The sequence below is a fragment of the Portunus trituberculatus genome, chromosome 35, assembly GCF_017591435.1.
Source record: "Portunus trituberculatus isolate SZX2019 chromosome 35, ASM1759143v1, whole genome shotgun sequence".
Taxonomy (NCBI): Eukaryota; Metazoa; Arthropoda; class Malacostraca; order Decapoda; family Portunidae; genus Portunus; species Portunus trituberculatus.
Window position 1 is genome coordinate 5,312,572 of NC_059289.1, and position 15,303 is coordinate 5,327,874.

At 38.4% G+C, this 15,303-nt stretch overlaps 1 protein-coding gene across 2 annotated transcripts; it reads right to left on the reverse strand.

Annotated features, from left to right (window-relative positions):
• Positions 1-5,199: 5,199 nt before the first annotated feature.
• On the reverse strand, positions 5,200-8,867 carry LOC123513081 (eukaryotic translation initiation factor 4 gamma 1-like). Of its 2 annotated transcripts, none has more exons than XM_045269935.1 (7): positions 8,711-8,867; positions 7,887-8,002; positions 7,573-7,707; positions 7,180-7,332; positions 6,996-7,063; positions 6,625-6,778; positions 5,200-6,245 (listed from the first exon to the last, which is right to left on the reverse strand). In XM_045269935.1, the coding sequence occupies exons 2-7, from the start codon at positions 7,995-7,997 to the stop codon at positions 6,075-6,077; spliced, it is 792 nt and encodes a 263-aa protein (XP_045125870.1). In that variant the 5' UTR covers positions 7,998-8,002; positions 8,711-8,867; the 3' UTR covers positions 5,200-6,074. The 2 variants fall into 2 exon arrangements, with proteins under 2 accessions (XP_045125870.1, XP_045125871.1); XM_045269936.1 differs by lacking the exon at positions 8,711-8,867 and adding an exon at positions 8,405-8,643.
• Positions 8,868-15,303: the final 6,436 nt, after the last annotated feature.

Sequence of the window (15,303 nt, forward strand, 5' to 3'; positions counted from 1 at the left end):
GGTTGGTGCTTGCTTTCTTATTTCTGCCCTTAGTCAGTTAGATTATATCTATCAATCTGGTAATGACATTCAATTTGAACATAATATTGAGTTAAATCTTTCTAAAAATGACTTAAGTAAATCTGTAAATATCTAATGTAATTAGAAGATACATTTAATTGCATATTATGTATTTACTGTCAGAGTATTTATTTTTGTCTTTAACAAGGCATTCTTACCAAGATAAGAGTGACTGCAGTCATTACTCTTATTACAGATCTTGCTCACAATTTTTTTAATGCAGTTAAAAATATAGTTAGCTTCCTAATGGGGGGTTTTGGGGCTTAAAAAGAGAACTGTGAATAGAATGGATGGTAAAATATATAGTATATATAACATATATCATGAGGCTTGTAAGTCAATTCAAATACATACATGAAATTGTATAATTTAATGTTGGAATGAATATACAATGTATTTTGGCAGTGTAATATCGTATAAGTGCCACTTATCCAGATTTTCCCACAAAATGTTAATTTTATGAAATTTTCTTAATTTTATTGTGCACTCCTTTTCAACGTATGAGTGTTGCCCTGAAGCAAGTAATCTTCATTCACTTGATTGATTGCCACAACTTTTAGTTCAAAGTGAACCAAGTGTGGAGAATAGATTTCTTGGAAGTACAAATACTCTTATATATACACATGCTTTTGATCAGTCCTATTGTTTTTTATTAATTATTTTCTTTAAATATTTTATCCACTTGCTGATACTAAAATAGATGTGCAGCAACAAAACCTGACAGAAGAAAAGCTTTAGTACAGGAGCTTTGCTGGCATCACTGAACTGAAAGTGACCTGAAGCTGTGGGTACTATATATATATATATATATATATATATATATATATATATATATATATATATATATATATATATATATATATATATATATATATATATATATATATATATATATCTCTCTATATATATATATATATATATTCCCCTTTTTTTTTCTTTTTTTCATGGACGGAAAGAACAGAGAAAAGTCGAAGGAATTATTTTGTTTTGAAAGCGAATAAAGTCTAAGTGATATACGAATTTAGAGAAACAAGGAAGAGGGAAGGGCAGTGCAGCATGTTCAATAAAAATGGAGAGATTGAGTACCATTATGCATTTCATAGCAGCCTCTTGAGTGGTTAGGGATAGGAAGGAACAGGTCTAAGAAGGAACACTAATGTTCATTTACAATTATTTTGTAGGAAGTGTTGTCTTATTTATAATATGAGAATTCTTGAAGAGTAAAGACTCGGTACAGTATGTTGAAAGCTATCCACGTGCAGAAATTGCACTTTTATACAAATATCATCATTGATATATATGATTAGATCTTTGTTATCTGGGTATGTGGCACACAAATACAGTGTTATTTTGTTATTTAGTGTACTTTAAATGCCAAAATATTCCCAAGTACTTCCATACCAACTCCCCCTCTTACAAATAGTAATTCTTAGTACTGAAAATTGATCTATTCCTGTGAAAAATAATGGCAAATTCATTATCATATTTGAGGTTTGATTGCAGCTGGTTTTTAATTCATTCACATAAATGTAAGTCAGTCATAAGTTATTTATTTTTTGCAGTTCCTTATACTTTATACATTTTCAAGAATATTTCTGATTTTTTCTTTATATTCTTTATGGCCTCTCAACTGCTTTATAAAAGCATGTAAAGTGTCATTGTACATAGAAATTTAAGAGTTCCAGATTTTTATGTCGAGTCCTGTACTCAAGATCATGGTCAGTGTGTATTCATATGCAAGTTTCAGACCTTCCTGACTCCTCTACCTATTTCTTAGTAACTGCTTGAAGGCAAACATATGACAAGTGAAGGGCTTCATGAATATGTTTTATCTTTACAAGGTCATATTTGATAAACTTAATTTTCATATTATTCAAGCAATAACTAAGAATATAGATCTATCATATGACTGATGACTTATACTGTACATATGGGAGGTTATTACAAGACCTCACTTACCTTTAGAGTGGTAAAGCTTGTTGCGTGAAATATGTACTATAAAATCAAGACAGTATGACTTGTCAGTTATATCATTCTCTTCACACAGAATTTATTTTAGTGTAGGGTCAGGGAAAGTAATGTCAGATGTAAATAATGCAACCGCCCACATCCAGAGAGCACAAGTTACAATGTGAGCTGCAATTTGGCACAGGTACACTGAATACCCATGAGGCTAGTTACTTATTTTTATTATTTTTGTTTTTTATTGTCTTATTGTTTTTTTGAGCCTTGTGGCTATTCTAATGAGCATGTTCTTACCACTAGTCTCTAGCATCTTTATATTTTGTTTTCCTGCAGTTTTAAAAATGTTCTGTTTTGATGGATGTAATTACTTATGTATTATAGGTGGGAAAATTAAGTTTTGTTTAAAAAAAAAAAAAAAAGTTAAAGTTCACAAGTTGCCTGTTGCTTCGTTATTTTTAATACATTTATTTTCATATTTTGAAATTAAGATGATGTTGAAATGGAAGATCTGATATGCATTTAATACCAAACAGAACATTGTACATAAATGTTCCCTTGTGTTTTCAAGGTCTTGCTCACAGGAGGAATCTAAAACACACATTGCCAATGTGGCAAATATGAATCATCAGAGTGGACTTGGAGTTTATCAAAAGAAATAATAAATGAATATATATGTATGTATAGCATTGTACTAATTCAGTATGTTTATTTTTATACAGTCATTAGTAATGGTTATCTGTGGACTTGTAGTATTCTGAACCAGTCAAGTTACTTTGTAATCAAAGGAAAATGGCTAAGTTTTGTACATTATGCATACTGATCAACTCTAAAACCACTCTTGTAAAATAAATAGGATAATATATATATATATATATATATATATATATATATATATATATATATATATATATATATATATATATATATAATTCTATCTTCAAGCCTCCTGTGAACATGATCATATTAGATAGATATATTAGAAAAGAATATTAAAGTGTATGGATAGTTTTTATTGTTTGTTGTATTCCTATAGACTTACTGTGTTACTGCTTATCTTTCTGGTAATAATTCAGATTCATCCAAAGTAAAAACCTTTTTAGTACAATACTGAGAGTTCTACTAAAAGCAGTGGAGGTGGTTCTCTTACCAGGAATATTGTCAGGGTGGGAACTCCTGCTCCTTTGCCTTCATAGGGAAATATAGAGAGACTCGTCTCTTTCCCTTTTAAAAGTTAAAACCATAGAGTAACAAGTATTCCAGTAAGGCTGAGAGAGAGAGAGAGAGAGAGAGAAATTTTTACTAGCAACCTGGAATTTTGATTACTAGAAAAGTAGAAGTGAACAAGTCATGAACACAGTAGAGTAAAAACAGATGCCTTTCAAGTGAAGAGAGTTGTAAAGAATAGTAAAGATTATTATTCTAACAAGCAACAAGTATGAGTAATGAGAATGAGATGGCCAATCACCAGCAAGAGCAGCCTCTGCTATTTCCAGTAAAGTACTTTTGTCTTTTAGTGAAGATAACCTCAAATAATATTGATAATCAATGTTTAGAGGTCAATTACTACCTATCTGAAACCTAATGGAAGGATCAATGAACTGAAGTTTTAAAATTCCTCCTAAGGGACTTTATCCTTGAGTTCCTCTTTCCATTCATGCTCTTCAACAAAGATAGGAGAATAACTGCCACAGTTTAGATGAGAGCAGCCATGATCAAGAATGTGCATCCCAAGCTAAACACAAATATGCAATGATGCTGAAATGAATAGCAAGGAATTTTAAGACATTAAATATGTCTACAGATCCAGACACTTTATAACAGCTGTAACAGTTGCTGTGATTCCCTAACTGTACAGCATTTGCTGGTCAAGTGTGTCAATTCTGAAGATAATTCAAGAATTGCTTCCAGTCACTGCAGCATGATTTGTATCAATACACAGCCACGGAAGAGGAAGATGCAAAGAGACAATATAGAGTAGGATATATGTCGGTCCTTTTTTCACAACACTTCACACCTCCTATATGACAATATTATACCTCAACTGTATAAACACAGTACCTAGTTCTATGTATCATACATCTGAGCAGAATCTGGAATTTAAGATTTAAGTAGAGCCAAAGTCAAACTTTCATTCTACTAGTTTGAAATAAACAATTTTCCATAATGTGGTGAGGCAAACTTTTAAGTGTAGGTATATAATACTGAATATTTTCTTTGCAGTCCAGGAAATTTTCTGTCCAAAACTTTATAATTAAATGTTTTTCAATAAATATTCAATATCTATACCAGTAAAACATATTTATAACACAAATAGCTATTGGGTGTGTAGTGAGGTGAACATAATAAGCAGAGTTCCCTTTCAATAGCTGCTGCTTCAGCTGAACTTGCTTTCCTTTATAGGAAAAGGACAAATCAGAATTTAATGTAACTTTAGTCAAAATTAAAATGAATGACTGATAAAGGTTTAGAAAGAAAATGGAGGAAATTTGGAAAAAGATTCAGGGACAGAAAAATAGGAGGGGAATCCAAGAAGTGATATTTTTTCCTTCTGATATTCATATAACAACGAAAAAATATGACCAGTGGTTAAAAACAGTAAAATCAATGAATACAGAAATGTGAGGTGTATTCATGGTGTTAACAAAAACAAGAAGGATTGACAGTCTTTTCCATGTACTATTTAGATCAACCAAAGTAAAAGAAATAAATGAAAGAATAAACTAAAAAAGAAAAAGTTCCTGCCAAAGGAAGACAAATGGATTAATGTGAACATTTAGTAAGTATCTCATAAATACATGAGTGATAGTTATGACAAGGAACAAAGGACAGTGGTAAAAGATAACCCAAAGAGAAAAAGTATGCAAGTCATTAGAAACTTGAAGGAAATAAAGGTAGCAGATCCAGATGGGATTCTCATAACAAATTCATACACCACACAGGTGACAAACAAGCATCTTAAGTCACATCTTTGCATTTCCAAGCTTGGAATCCCATTTGTCAAAACTTTTATTCATGTGATGCATCCAGGGCAGCTGCTGGATGGGGTGACAGTGCTATCTTTATGTTCCATCCCACACCCCGCGAGATAAGCTCCAATTTCTTGTCACCAGCAACATATCAAAATCTCCAGTGATGTAATGTTAAGGGAATTACAGAAAGGAATAATATCACATATCTAGAAATTTCATGAATGCAGTTTTTAGTTGTACTTTCAACAAAGATTCTATAGTACACATACACACTTGACAGCTGTCAGTCATCTACAGCTTCTACAGTAAGGGCTGATGTTAAAAGACCAAATTGGATAGCATGGTATTCCTATTAGTGCTACAGGAAACATTTATTACAAATATATAGTATATATATATTAAGACTGATGTGATGAAAGAGGTAAATGTATGTAACATATGTACCTACTTCTTGTTACTTATGTGGGTAAGTTTTAGTTCACAGAGAGGCAGGTTGTTGGGACACTAGAAGCTAAGAAAGGGGTCCAGTCATCAGCTTGCAAAACTCTATCATGATAACACATATACAACTGCTAAGAATGATGTCTGATCAATGATAAAATAAATAAATAACAAAAAAAAGTTTTCCATATGGTTAGCTCTGGATCATTAAGAGATCGAAAGTAGAAAAAATAGAAGTTTAAATACTATGTTAATTAAAGCATTGTTTATCTGGTATGAATATGTGTGCTTCTTTATAATTTGCCATGAATAAGATCTTCTCAATTTTTCTTTATGAGCACACTTCTAACTACACTATAAAAGGATGCAGTATTTGTTGTGACATTCAACAAACAATTTTACAGTATCAAAACCATAATGTCTTCTATATCACTGAGTAAGAAATATCAACCATGGTTTGTGTGAAAATGTAATGAGTAACATAACCATAGCAAATATTCAATCAAATGCTGTAGTTATTCTGTTATTATACACATATGAAAGGTGACTGACACACTAAGCATGATGATGAATATCTTACATTTTAGGATTAAACACAATTAGAGGTAACAGCTATAAACCTTTAATATGCAAGAAAAACTATCCTCGTACATTTCTACCTGGTGGTGGAAGAATTCTATTTCCTTCCTGAAGTCTCCATCCATTGTTGCGAAGATGAAGAATATCCTGGGCAAGAAAACGCAGTCGAGGGTTTAGGTTGCCGCCTGCCAGGCATGCTTCAAGATAACTGCAGCACCTGTTCACCAACTCCTGTCAAAATTTTCTTTTATATATGAATATGTATGTAGCTACATCTCAAATTATGTAAAATGGGTACACATGTACCACAAACATATGAACAATTCAGTATGTGCTCTCCCAAATATATGCCCAAATATAGTTCTATACCAAATTGATATAAGCATTAAAATCACATACACATGCACACATTTCCCAAAGATGTCTCACTAATAAGAAGGTATATTGAAGACAAGTCACAAAACTTTCACATTAATAATCATTCACACCACTGTCTTGACCCCTCACCCCACAACACAAAAGAGAAAGTACTTCTGCCCTCACTCTACAGGGATCAATTGCACAATTTGGACAGTTTTGGCTCAGAACTAAACTTAACAATAAATCTAACCTCATGGGAACGACTGAGGCTGAGTCCCGAGAAGGAGAGCACACGACATAGGCCTTCAAAGGAGCGGTCGTCACCATGTTCCAGGAAAGTTTCAGCCATGGCTGCCACTTGGTCGCCCGGCACAACACCAACCTTGTGTAGCTCACTTATAAACCTAAAAAAATATTCCATACTTAAATCCAAATAAAGCATAGTAGAATCTCAAATACCATGAGACTTTAATAGATATACAAGTCTAAACTACTTGAATTTACAAGATCTAGAGAAAAACCTATATTTACAGGAGGGTTCATTGTGAGAAACAAGTTATATACAATTATAATTTCAATGCTTTCCAAAACATTTAAAAACACACTAGAGTGTAAACTTACTTCAGATGACCAACGAATCTCTTCCTTGCCAAAATTTCTTCATGTATGATCTGAGATGATATCGGGCCCTGCAAAATGCAATAAACTGATAAATAATCTAGTAATTATCTAGTACTGTTCTTTAGAAATTTTGACATAAATTTCAAATTACTTTAACAGCAATGAGAAAGATATTGATTACTACCTCAAAAATGTGATTATAATGAAGAAGCTGTTGATAGTTCTCCATGAAGTGGTCCTTGCAGGCAGCTATGAGATTCCGTTGTATTCCGGTGCTTGCTGCCAGGTCACGGCACAGGCGAGCATAGATTGGTGCAAACATGGGTTCATCTTGGGACTATAAAAAAATTATGATTGTCAAGCCTTGAGTAGTTTTTGATTGACTGATTTTCCTGTCACTATACAAGGACCTTTAAAGATTAAGCCATTGCTATTTTCTGGGAAATAATGACCAAATTTACTTTATAAAATTAGGTATATACACACATTTTTGTTTTATCTCATTAAAACTGGAAATATATAACATGACAAGAGCACAAATAATAACAACAACTTACTCATGAGAAATGTTCCTAACCTTTTCTAGAAGGAGACTGAGAATGTCAGGCAGGTGCGTGGGATCCGAAAGAGGTAATTCACGGGCCTGCTCAAGAAAGATGCCCAGGGATTGCTGAGTCACTCGATTCAGAATGCCTAGCATCCTTCGATACACCTAAGAAAGTTCGCAAGTATTACACATTACATCAGTTTCTGAGTCTCTGAGAAATTATCTTTAGTAAGTATAATTGTATGAGAAAGTGAAGTTCAACATTTCTGATATATTATGAAATTGAATTTGAATAACTTATAAACATGCATTTATAGCTTGTGGTGCAAAGCACACAGCATTACCTCAGACTGGCCATGCTGGCCATTGGGCTTCCACGGGTTGTCACAGCGGTGCAGGGTTGGCTGCCCATTGCTGCCCTCACCCACCATATCCAAGGATGGACCCTCCGGCATAATGACTAAAAAATAGAAGAAAGAAAAATGACAATTAAAGAAAGAGAAAAACCATCATCATCACTTCACTGACTGAAGCACCAAACGGTATAGCCTGGAAACAATGTGGAAAGTTTACCAATTCAGCGTGCCTTTCATTATTGTGTTGCACCAGCTGTGCCAATGTCAACAGCTGGTGCTCCACCACCTGGGCCTGGCACCTTTCATGTTCTAAATTCAGGCAACTAGCTGTCTATACTTGGAGAACCTCCACCTGTCACACTTAGCATGAAACTTCCCATTGTTTACATGGAAGTCAGCAGTAGTTCTGAAGATGAAAAGAATAGGAAAGAAATTTAGCACACCTAAATACACATAAAAAGCAGAACCATGATATCTGCGCTGCTCTAGGAGAGTAAGGACATTACCAGCACCAGGTGTGTGGGCCAAAGAGTGAGGCTGGCAGGCGCTGATGTCTTGACAAGGCTCTGGTGATGCAGCTTCGGTAAAACTGTCACAGTGGGTAAACTGAGTATGGTCTAGGTCTCGATCGGAGTTAAGCCATCGCGGTAAACACCCAAAAGCTAAATCGGACAACTCAGACGCTCACATAAGGGTGTAGTATTAGGAGGGATGACGCAACACACTGGTGAGAAATTAACATGTTCTTGCGCAGGCGAGCTGTGACAGGCAATACAAATAGTACCAAACCACTCATATTGACATTCACTCACCTCAACGAGTGCTGGTATGTGGAAAAAGAGCGTCTCCTAGCCCTCTCACAAGCCAGCAGGCAGATGACTCAATAAATAGCAGTGGAGGAGCAGGTACGAGGTCGGTTTGTTTACATGGCGCAACACAGAAAGTGGGAGGTGTCTTGCGCTAGGTGGACTCAACTGATGTTGTTCGCTTTATTAATTGACTAATCGCTTGATTGAATGAATGAATGACTAATAAAGCGACTGAATGACAGTAGATGTAATGCGCGAAGTAATTCTTACTATGGATTCTACAAAAATACCTTCCTAGGCTGTTTGGTACTAACTTACTGACATGAGCTGACTGAGTGTTTGATTGGGTGATGGACTGACTACCTGACTACATAAGCTAAATAACTAACTTGGCCATAAGTTATCAGCAAACAATACACTTTTTATATCTATCCGTGGTTAAATATATTTCGTACAATCCAAACATCAGGTACCCTAAACATCTATGTGCTATAATAGATTTGTATGTATATGAAAAAAATATATATAAACATATAATAAGATTGGAAAATAATAATTGCGTTTATATTGAACATGTTACGAAGACCCGAGACACATCTGGCGGGAAAAGACATTCGTTGTTCAGAGATTAGTGATTCCAACGGAGGCGAGTGTGTCGTGCTCAGTGGGAGAGGAAATGCAGTCTAGTACCTTTATTTGCAGCCAGTGATATCAACAACAGGAGACACCACAGCTTGATATACTGCAGCTGAAACTCTACTTAGGGGAACGAAAAGGAATGTCGCAAGCAAAGACAGAGAAAAAACACCACAGGAACCTTTGTGGACTATGGTAAATGTTAAAGTTTTCATCCGAGAGTTTAGTGTAGATTCATTCATTTCTTTAATTTCAATGCTGATCCATATTTTGTGTAGATCATGATTTGAGACAGCATCATGGTTTGGCCCAGAAATTAGTAGTCACAATCTCAATATTAGTAGGCTTCGCTATTTCCCTAATCACTCACATTCCTTTCCTGTCTCTGTTAGTGGTCACTGGTCGAGGTTAATCATAAAGGCTCGGGGCGGTGTGGTGGGCATAGACTACCAAAGACAGGCCATGACATCTGAGAATTGGTCTTGTCTGTTGATTCACCTTACTGTTAAGTCCACGAGTACAGTCACTATCCAGTTAGTTGATTTAGTCACACGTTTCTTTTCGCATGAACATGAAACCTAAGAGCTAGAAAAAATAAATAGATAGGTAAAAAAAAAAAAATAGTGTGTTATCTGATGACTTGATTTTCAATTAGTGGAGCAGCCTTGTGTGTGTGTGTGTGTGTGTGTGTGTGTGTGTGTGTGTGTGTGTTCACTGTTTGATCTGCTGCAGTCTCTGACGAGACAGCCAGACGTTATCCTACGGAACGAGCTCAGAGCTCATTATTTCCGATCTTCGGATAGGCCTGAGACCAGGCACACACACACCGGGACAACAGGTCACAACTCGATTTACATCCCGTACCTACTCACTGCTAGGTGAACAGGGACTACACGTGAAAGGAGATACACGGCCCGGTAGCTCAGTGGTTAGAGCGCTGGCTTCACAAGCCAGATGACCGGGGTTCGATTCCCCGGCCGGGTGGAGATATTTAGGTGTGTCTCCTTTCACGTGTAGCCCTTGTTCACCTAGCAGTGAGTAGGCACGGGATGTAAATCGAGAAGTTGTGACCTTGTTGTCCCGGTGTGTGGTGTGTGCCTGGTCTCCGAAGATCGGAAATAATGAGCTCTGAGCTCGTTCTGTAGGGTAACGTCTGGGTGTCTCGTCAGAGACTGCAGCAGATCAAACAGTGAATTACACCCAAACAGTGAATTACACCCAAATATCTCCACCCAAATATCGAACCCCGGTCCTCTGGCTTGTGAAGCCAGCGCTCTAACCACTGAACTATCGGGTGTGTGTGTGTGTGCGCCCCTGACTCAGTCCAATCAACTGTTTGTAGCCTATGTGATTTTCTCATGCTAATATGGCTAACCGACACACACACACCGGTAGCTCAGTGGTTAGAGTTAGAGCGCCGGGTGGAGATATTTGGGTGTGTCTCCTTTCACGTGTAGCCCCTGTTCACCTAGCAATAAATAGGTACGGGATATAAATCGAGGAGTTGTGACCTTGTTGTCCCGGTGTGTGGTGTGTGCCTGGTCTCAGGAAATAATGAGCTCTGAGCTCGCTCCGTAACGTCTGGCTGTCTCGTCAGAGACTGCAGCAGATCAAACAGTGAAACACACACACACACACACACACACACACACACACACACACACACACACACACACAAGAAGACTCTTAAGGAACAAAATCATGCTTAACAGACTTATTTGACATACAGACATTTAGAATACGCCTCGTTAAAAATTTTTGAGTTGAAGTGTTTATTATAACGTAAACAGTCTTGAGAGCATTGTGGTATTGTCTGTGTTGTTAACTAATGCACAGCGGAATGCAAGACTAGGAAGTTTTTGAATCATGTATAGCAAATACCTTGTAATTCTGCACAATTGGAATACCGCTCGTTAAAATCCTTAGAGTTTATGTGGTTGTTATTATGTGCAGTCTTGAGAACATAGTGGTGTTGTCTCTCGGCGCGCTCACGTAACTATAATAGGAAGACTGGAGGTTGTTGTAGAGAGCTGAGGTTTTGGCAACAGTATCGAAAACTTTTCTCTAAGTCACCCCTTTTTGTTAAGATGTGTGGAAAGTTCGTCGACCAAATGAAAACGGAAATGTTGGGTGCTTTATACCACACACACACACACACACACACACACACACACACACACGACATTCGAAGCACAAGATCGCATAGTAAAAAACTGAGGAAGGGAAGATGTCTGAGATGTTAAAAAATATAGTTTCCCGCAAAAATGTGTTGAGACTTGGAACAGTTTGAATGAATAAGTGGTGTCAGCAAAGAGTGTGCATAGCTTTAAAGAAAAATTGGATAAGTGTAGATATGGAGACGGGGCCACACGAGCGTAAAGCCCAGGCCCTGTAAAGCTACAACTAGGTAAATACAACTAGATAAATACACACACACACACACACACACACACACACACACACACACACACACACACACACACACACACACACACACACACACACACACACACACACACACACACAGAGTAAAATAATTTGTCATGAACTTTTTTAGGTTCTTAAGTAGTCTCGGATGTAGTACAGAAAGCAAATGTCTGTGTTAACGACGTTTTAACAAAGAAATAGGTAAGGCACTTCTGCTCAAATAAAAGACTTCCTCGGCAATAGGAAAACGGGAACGGCATTAAAGAGGAAATAGTGTGGTTGGGGAAGGTGACGAGTGGCTTCCCTCAAGGCTTTGTACTTGCCTCAATCGCTTCCACTATACATATATCAGCAAACTTACGACAGGTCTGATGTTTGCTGATGACATTAAACTTTGGCCCGGATTCTCAAGCACTTTTTGTTCTCATGAGGATAGCTTTCAAAAGGCCACACGGGTGACTAGTCAGGTTCCCATGGTTGCTTTTTCTATTGGTGATGCAGAATTCTTGATAAACTGTCACCGGAATCACGAAAGCACACTTAAAATTTCCAGAAGCTTCCATTATAACTTATTTAAAGTAATCGGGCGAAATGTTTGAGAATACTGCACTAAACCTTAAGATAAAAGACAATACCGAATGGGAAGCTTGCAGGCAACTAGTAAAATGGAGTCAAGCGTGAAAAATAAACTTCCCTTCTGACTAACGCCAAGTAATAAAGAGAAGGGAAAGTAGGATGAGACCAAAAATGGAAGACAGGATACAGACTTCAGAAAAAGATAAAGAGATAAGTATAACTATTAGCCATGAACTTTCACCTGAGGATCAAATACAGAGTGAAGCAAGAAGCATGTGTGAATACGAACAGCTGGCCAGTGTGAAGACTGTCTCTACGTATATCGATAAGGAACTGATCCGGAAATTAGTCACTTTGTTCATAAGATTCAAATTTAAATACGTAACCATTGTTTGGAGCTTAGGTCTGACGCTCCACCAAGACAAACACAAGAAAAAAAGGAGTAAAGAACAGGAGTCATATTACACGCGACTTGACAAACGTAAGCTACGAAAGAAAAAAGCTAAGGAAGTCACTATTTTTTTCCCTCACTGGAAGACTTGTTGAATGTGTTACCGCTGTTTATACCTGGCATCTGACACTCGAACAGACGCTCACTACTTAAACGACACGAGGAAAAAAAAAGTTGAAGTAAAAAAAATCTCACTCTAAGGAAAACGAGGAAGGAGAACATGATAACAAGGTACAAGTGAGGCAGGAGGCTGGAGGAAATTGGTAGAAGTAATACTGTGTAACATTTGCAAGCGGATCGAGAAGCCGAAGGCGGAAACTGTTAAAAATGTATATAGTTTTGCAGCAAGAGCCATTGACTCGTGGAACCAGTTACCAGGAGACATTTTGTGCGCCAGAAATGTGTATAAATTCAGTGAAGCGTGTAATAATGTAGCATTACGAGACCGGGTATTACTAGCTTCACTTCAAACTTTTATTTAGGTAACTAGGCAAGAACACACACACACACACACACACACACACACACACACACACACACACACACACACACACACACACACACACACTTGCGAGTCCACATGTGTCAGTCTCCCATAATATTTTGCGAACCCACCCTCACCACCACCACCACCACCACAGTCATCCAAGTATCGACCGTGATATTTTTTGAATGTGCTGATTGTGTTACGTTGCACGACCGACTCAGGCAAGATGGCGGCGGTTTCTGTATGTCTAGCGGCAGTTCTCTTCTCTTTTCAGTAGTGCGCCTCCTTATTTCAGACAGAATGGAGCAGCCTATCAAAAACAGCCTTTTAGGCACCAACATATCTGCTGCTGCTTTTTCTTGTTTGATGTTTTCTTTGAATAAATCGTTTAAACATTTAAATATTTAGATCGTTCGTTAGTTACGTAATAAGTTAATTAGTGAGTGAGTGAGGAAGTTATTTGCATATTTATTCATAAAGTTCCATAGTTAGTTAATCAGTTAGTCAGTTAATCATACATCCAGTCAGTCAGTCAGTCAGTGAGCTAATCAGTTTGTGAGGTCAGTCAGTCAATAGACAGGCCTGTTTCAACTGCTCCTTGTCGCCAGTGATTGACGAGGCGCCCACACGAAGGCGCCCGCCCCTCCTCAGCCGCGCCAGCTGCAGGATGTATGTATTGTACGTGCGGGTCAGTGGTGACGCGGAGGCCAAGGGTGCGGAGGGCGCGACCTGGCGTGTGCACGGGGTTGTGGCCCTGTGCCTTGGCCTGGTTATTGAATGATCCCTCTATTTATTCATTTATTTATTCATTCATTCACTCGTACGTGTATTCATTAGTCATTCAATCATCTATTCATGTATTCACTTATTTTATTCATCCCTTCGTTTATTCAAGTCATTACTATGTGTTTTATTTATGTGGGACGGTCGCTTTGGCACATGCGTTAGAGGCGAGGCCGGCTGATGCATACTAATTGACCACACCGTGTACTGCTCACCGTATATTGCACACCTTGCCTTCCTTGTCCCCTGAGCGACCAGTCCACCGCCAGACTCGCTATCCCTGCCCCTTGCCCCTTGCCCCCTGCCATACCAGATCCCGGGGCAGGGTGACGGCCGGGCATACTGACTTGTGCACACCAACAAGGAAAGTCTCCCTGGCACAATAGCTTCGGTCTAATCTTCTATTCACGTACAGGTTATTTTAGTGTGGCACGGCGGCGGCGGCGGCGGCGGCGGCGGCGGCGGCGACGGCAATTCCTGTTCACCTTTCTGCTGGCTTCCCAAAGTTTGCCGTAAAATATCCAGACGAGAGAGTTTCAGCGAGTCAAAACAAACACGAGCGGATTCGCAGCAGAATTAAATTGCGATTTTAAATAAACACGTCTCATAATTGCATTTTTATCATAATTAAATATTAAATGGTCGCTGATTCCATGTAGCGTGTTTTCAGCGCGTGCTTCCAGAAGGCTTCCCCCTGGCGCGGCGCTGCGGTGCGGGAGTGGGGTGGCTGGGGAGAGGAGGAGGGCATTTAAGGGGTGCTAGGGAGGAGGTGGGGTGAAGCCGAGCCAGCCCCAGGCCCCCAGTACAGGATCAGTGTGGGGCAAGGACAGGAGGGGAAGGTGAGTGTTGGGGAAGGGGAGGGAGGGGAAGGATGAGAGGTTCAAATAGGAGGAGGGTGGGAAATAATGAGGGGATAAGGGATTGGGGAGAGGTAGCAGGGAAGGATGTTGAGGAGGTGGGAGAGGGGGGATGAATGTTGAGAGGAAAGGGAGGGGAAGGATATCCGAAACAGCAGCACTACCTTCCCCCTCCCCCCCCACCACAGCCCTCCTTCACTGCGCCACACACCTGTTCTCCTTTACTGTCTTCGCCTCAATTCCTTGCCTCTGCCTGACCTTTCCTTGATCCTCCCGACCTTTAATCAGATAACAAATAAAAAGTCGACAAAGTAAACAGCGCCGAAATGACACAACATAAAAGTTAAAACAGGATAACAAGAGCATGAACAAGTAGAAG

Excerpts from the sequence above, each read along its gene's own strand:
- LOC123513081 (XM_045269935.1), bottom strand. The coding sequence starts at position 7,997 with ATGCCGGAGGGTCCATCCTTGGATATGGTGGGTGAGGGCAGCAATGGG. Across the intron at positions 7,333-7,572 it reads TCAGTCTCCTTCTAGAAAAG|TCCCAAGATGAACCCATGTT; the intron begins GTTAGGAACATT and ends ATTTTTTTATAG. Across the intron at positions 6,779-6,995 it reads AGATTCGTTGGTCATCTGAA|GTTTATAAGTGAGCTACACA; the intron begins GTAAGTTTACAC and ends ATATTTTTTTAG.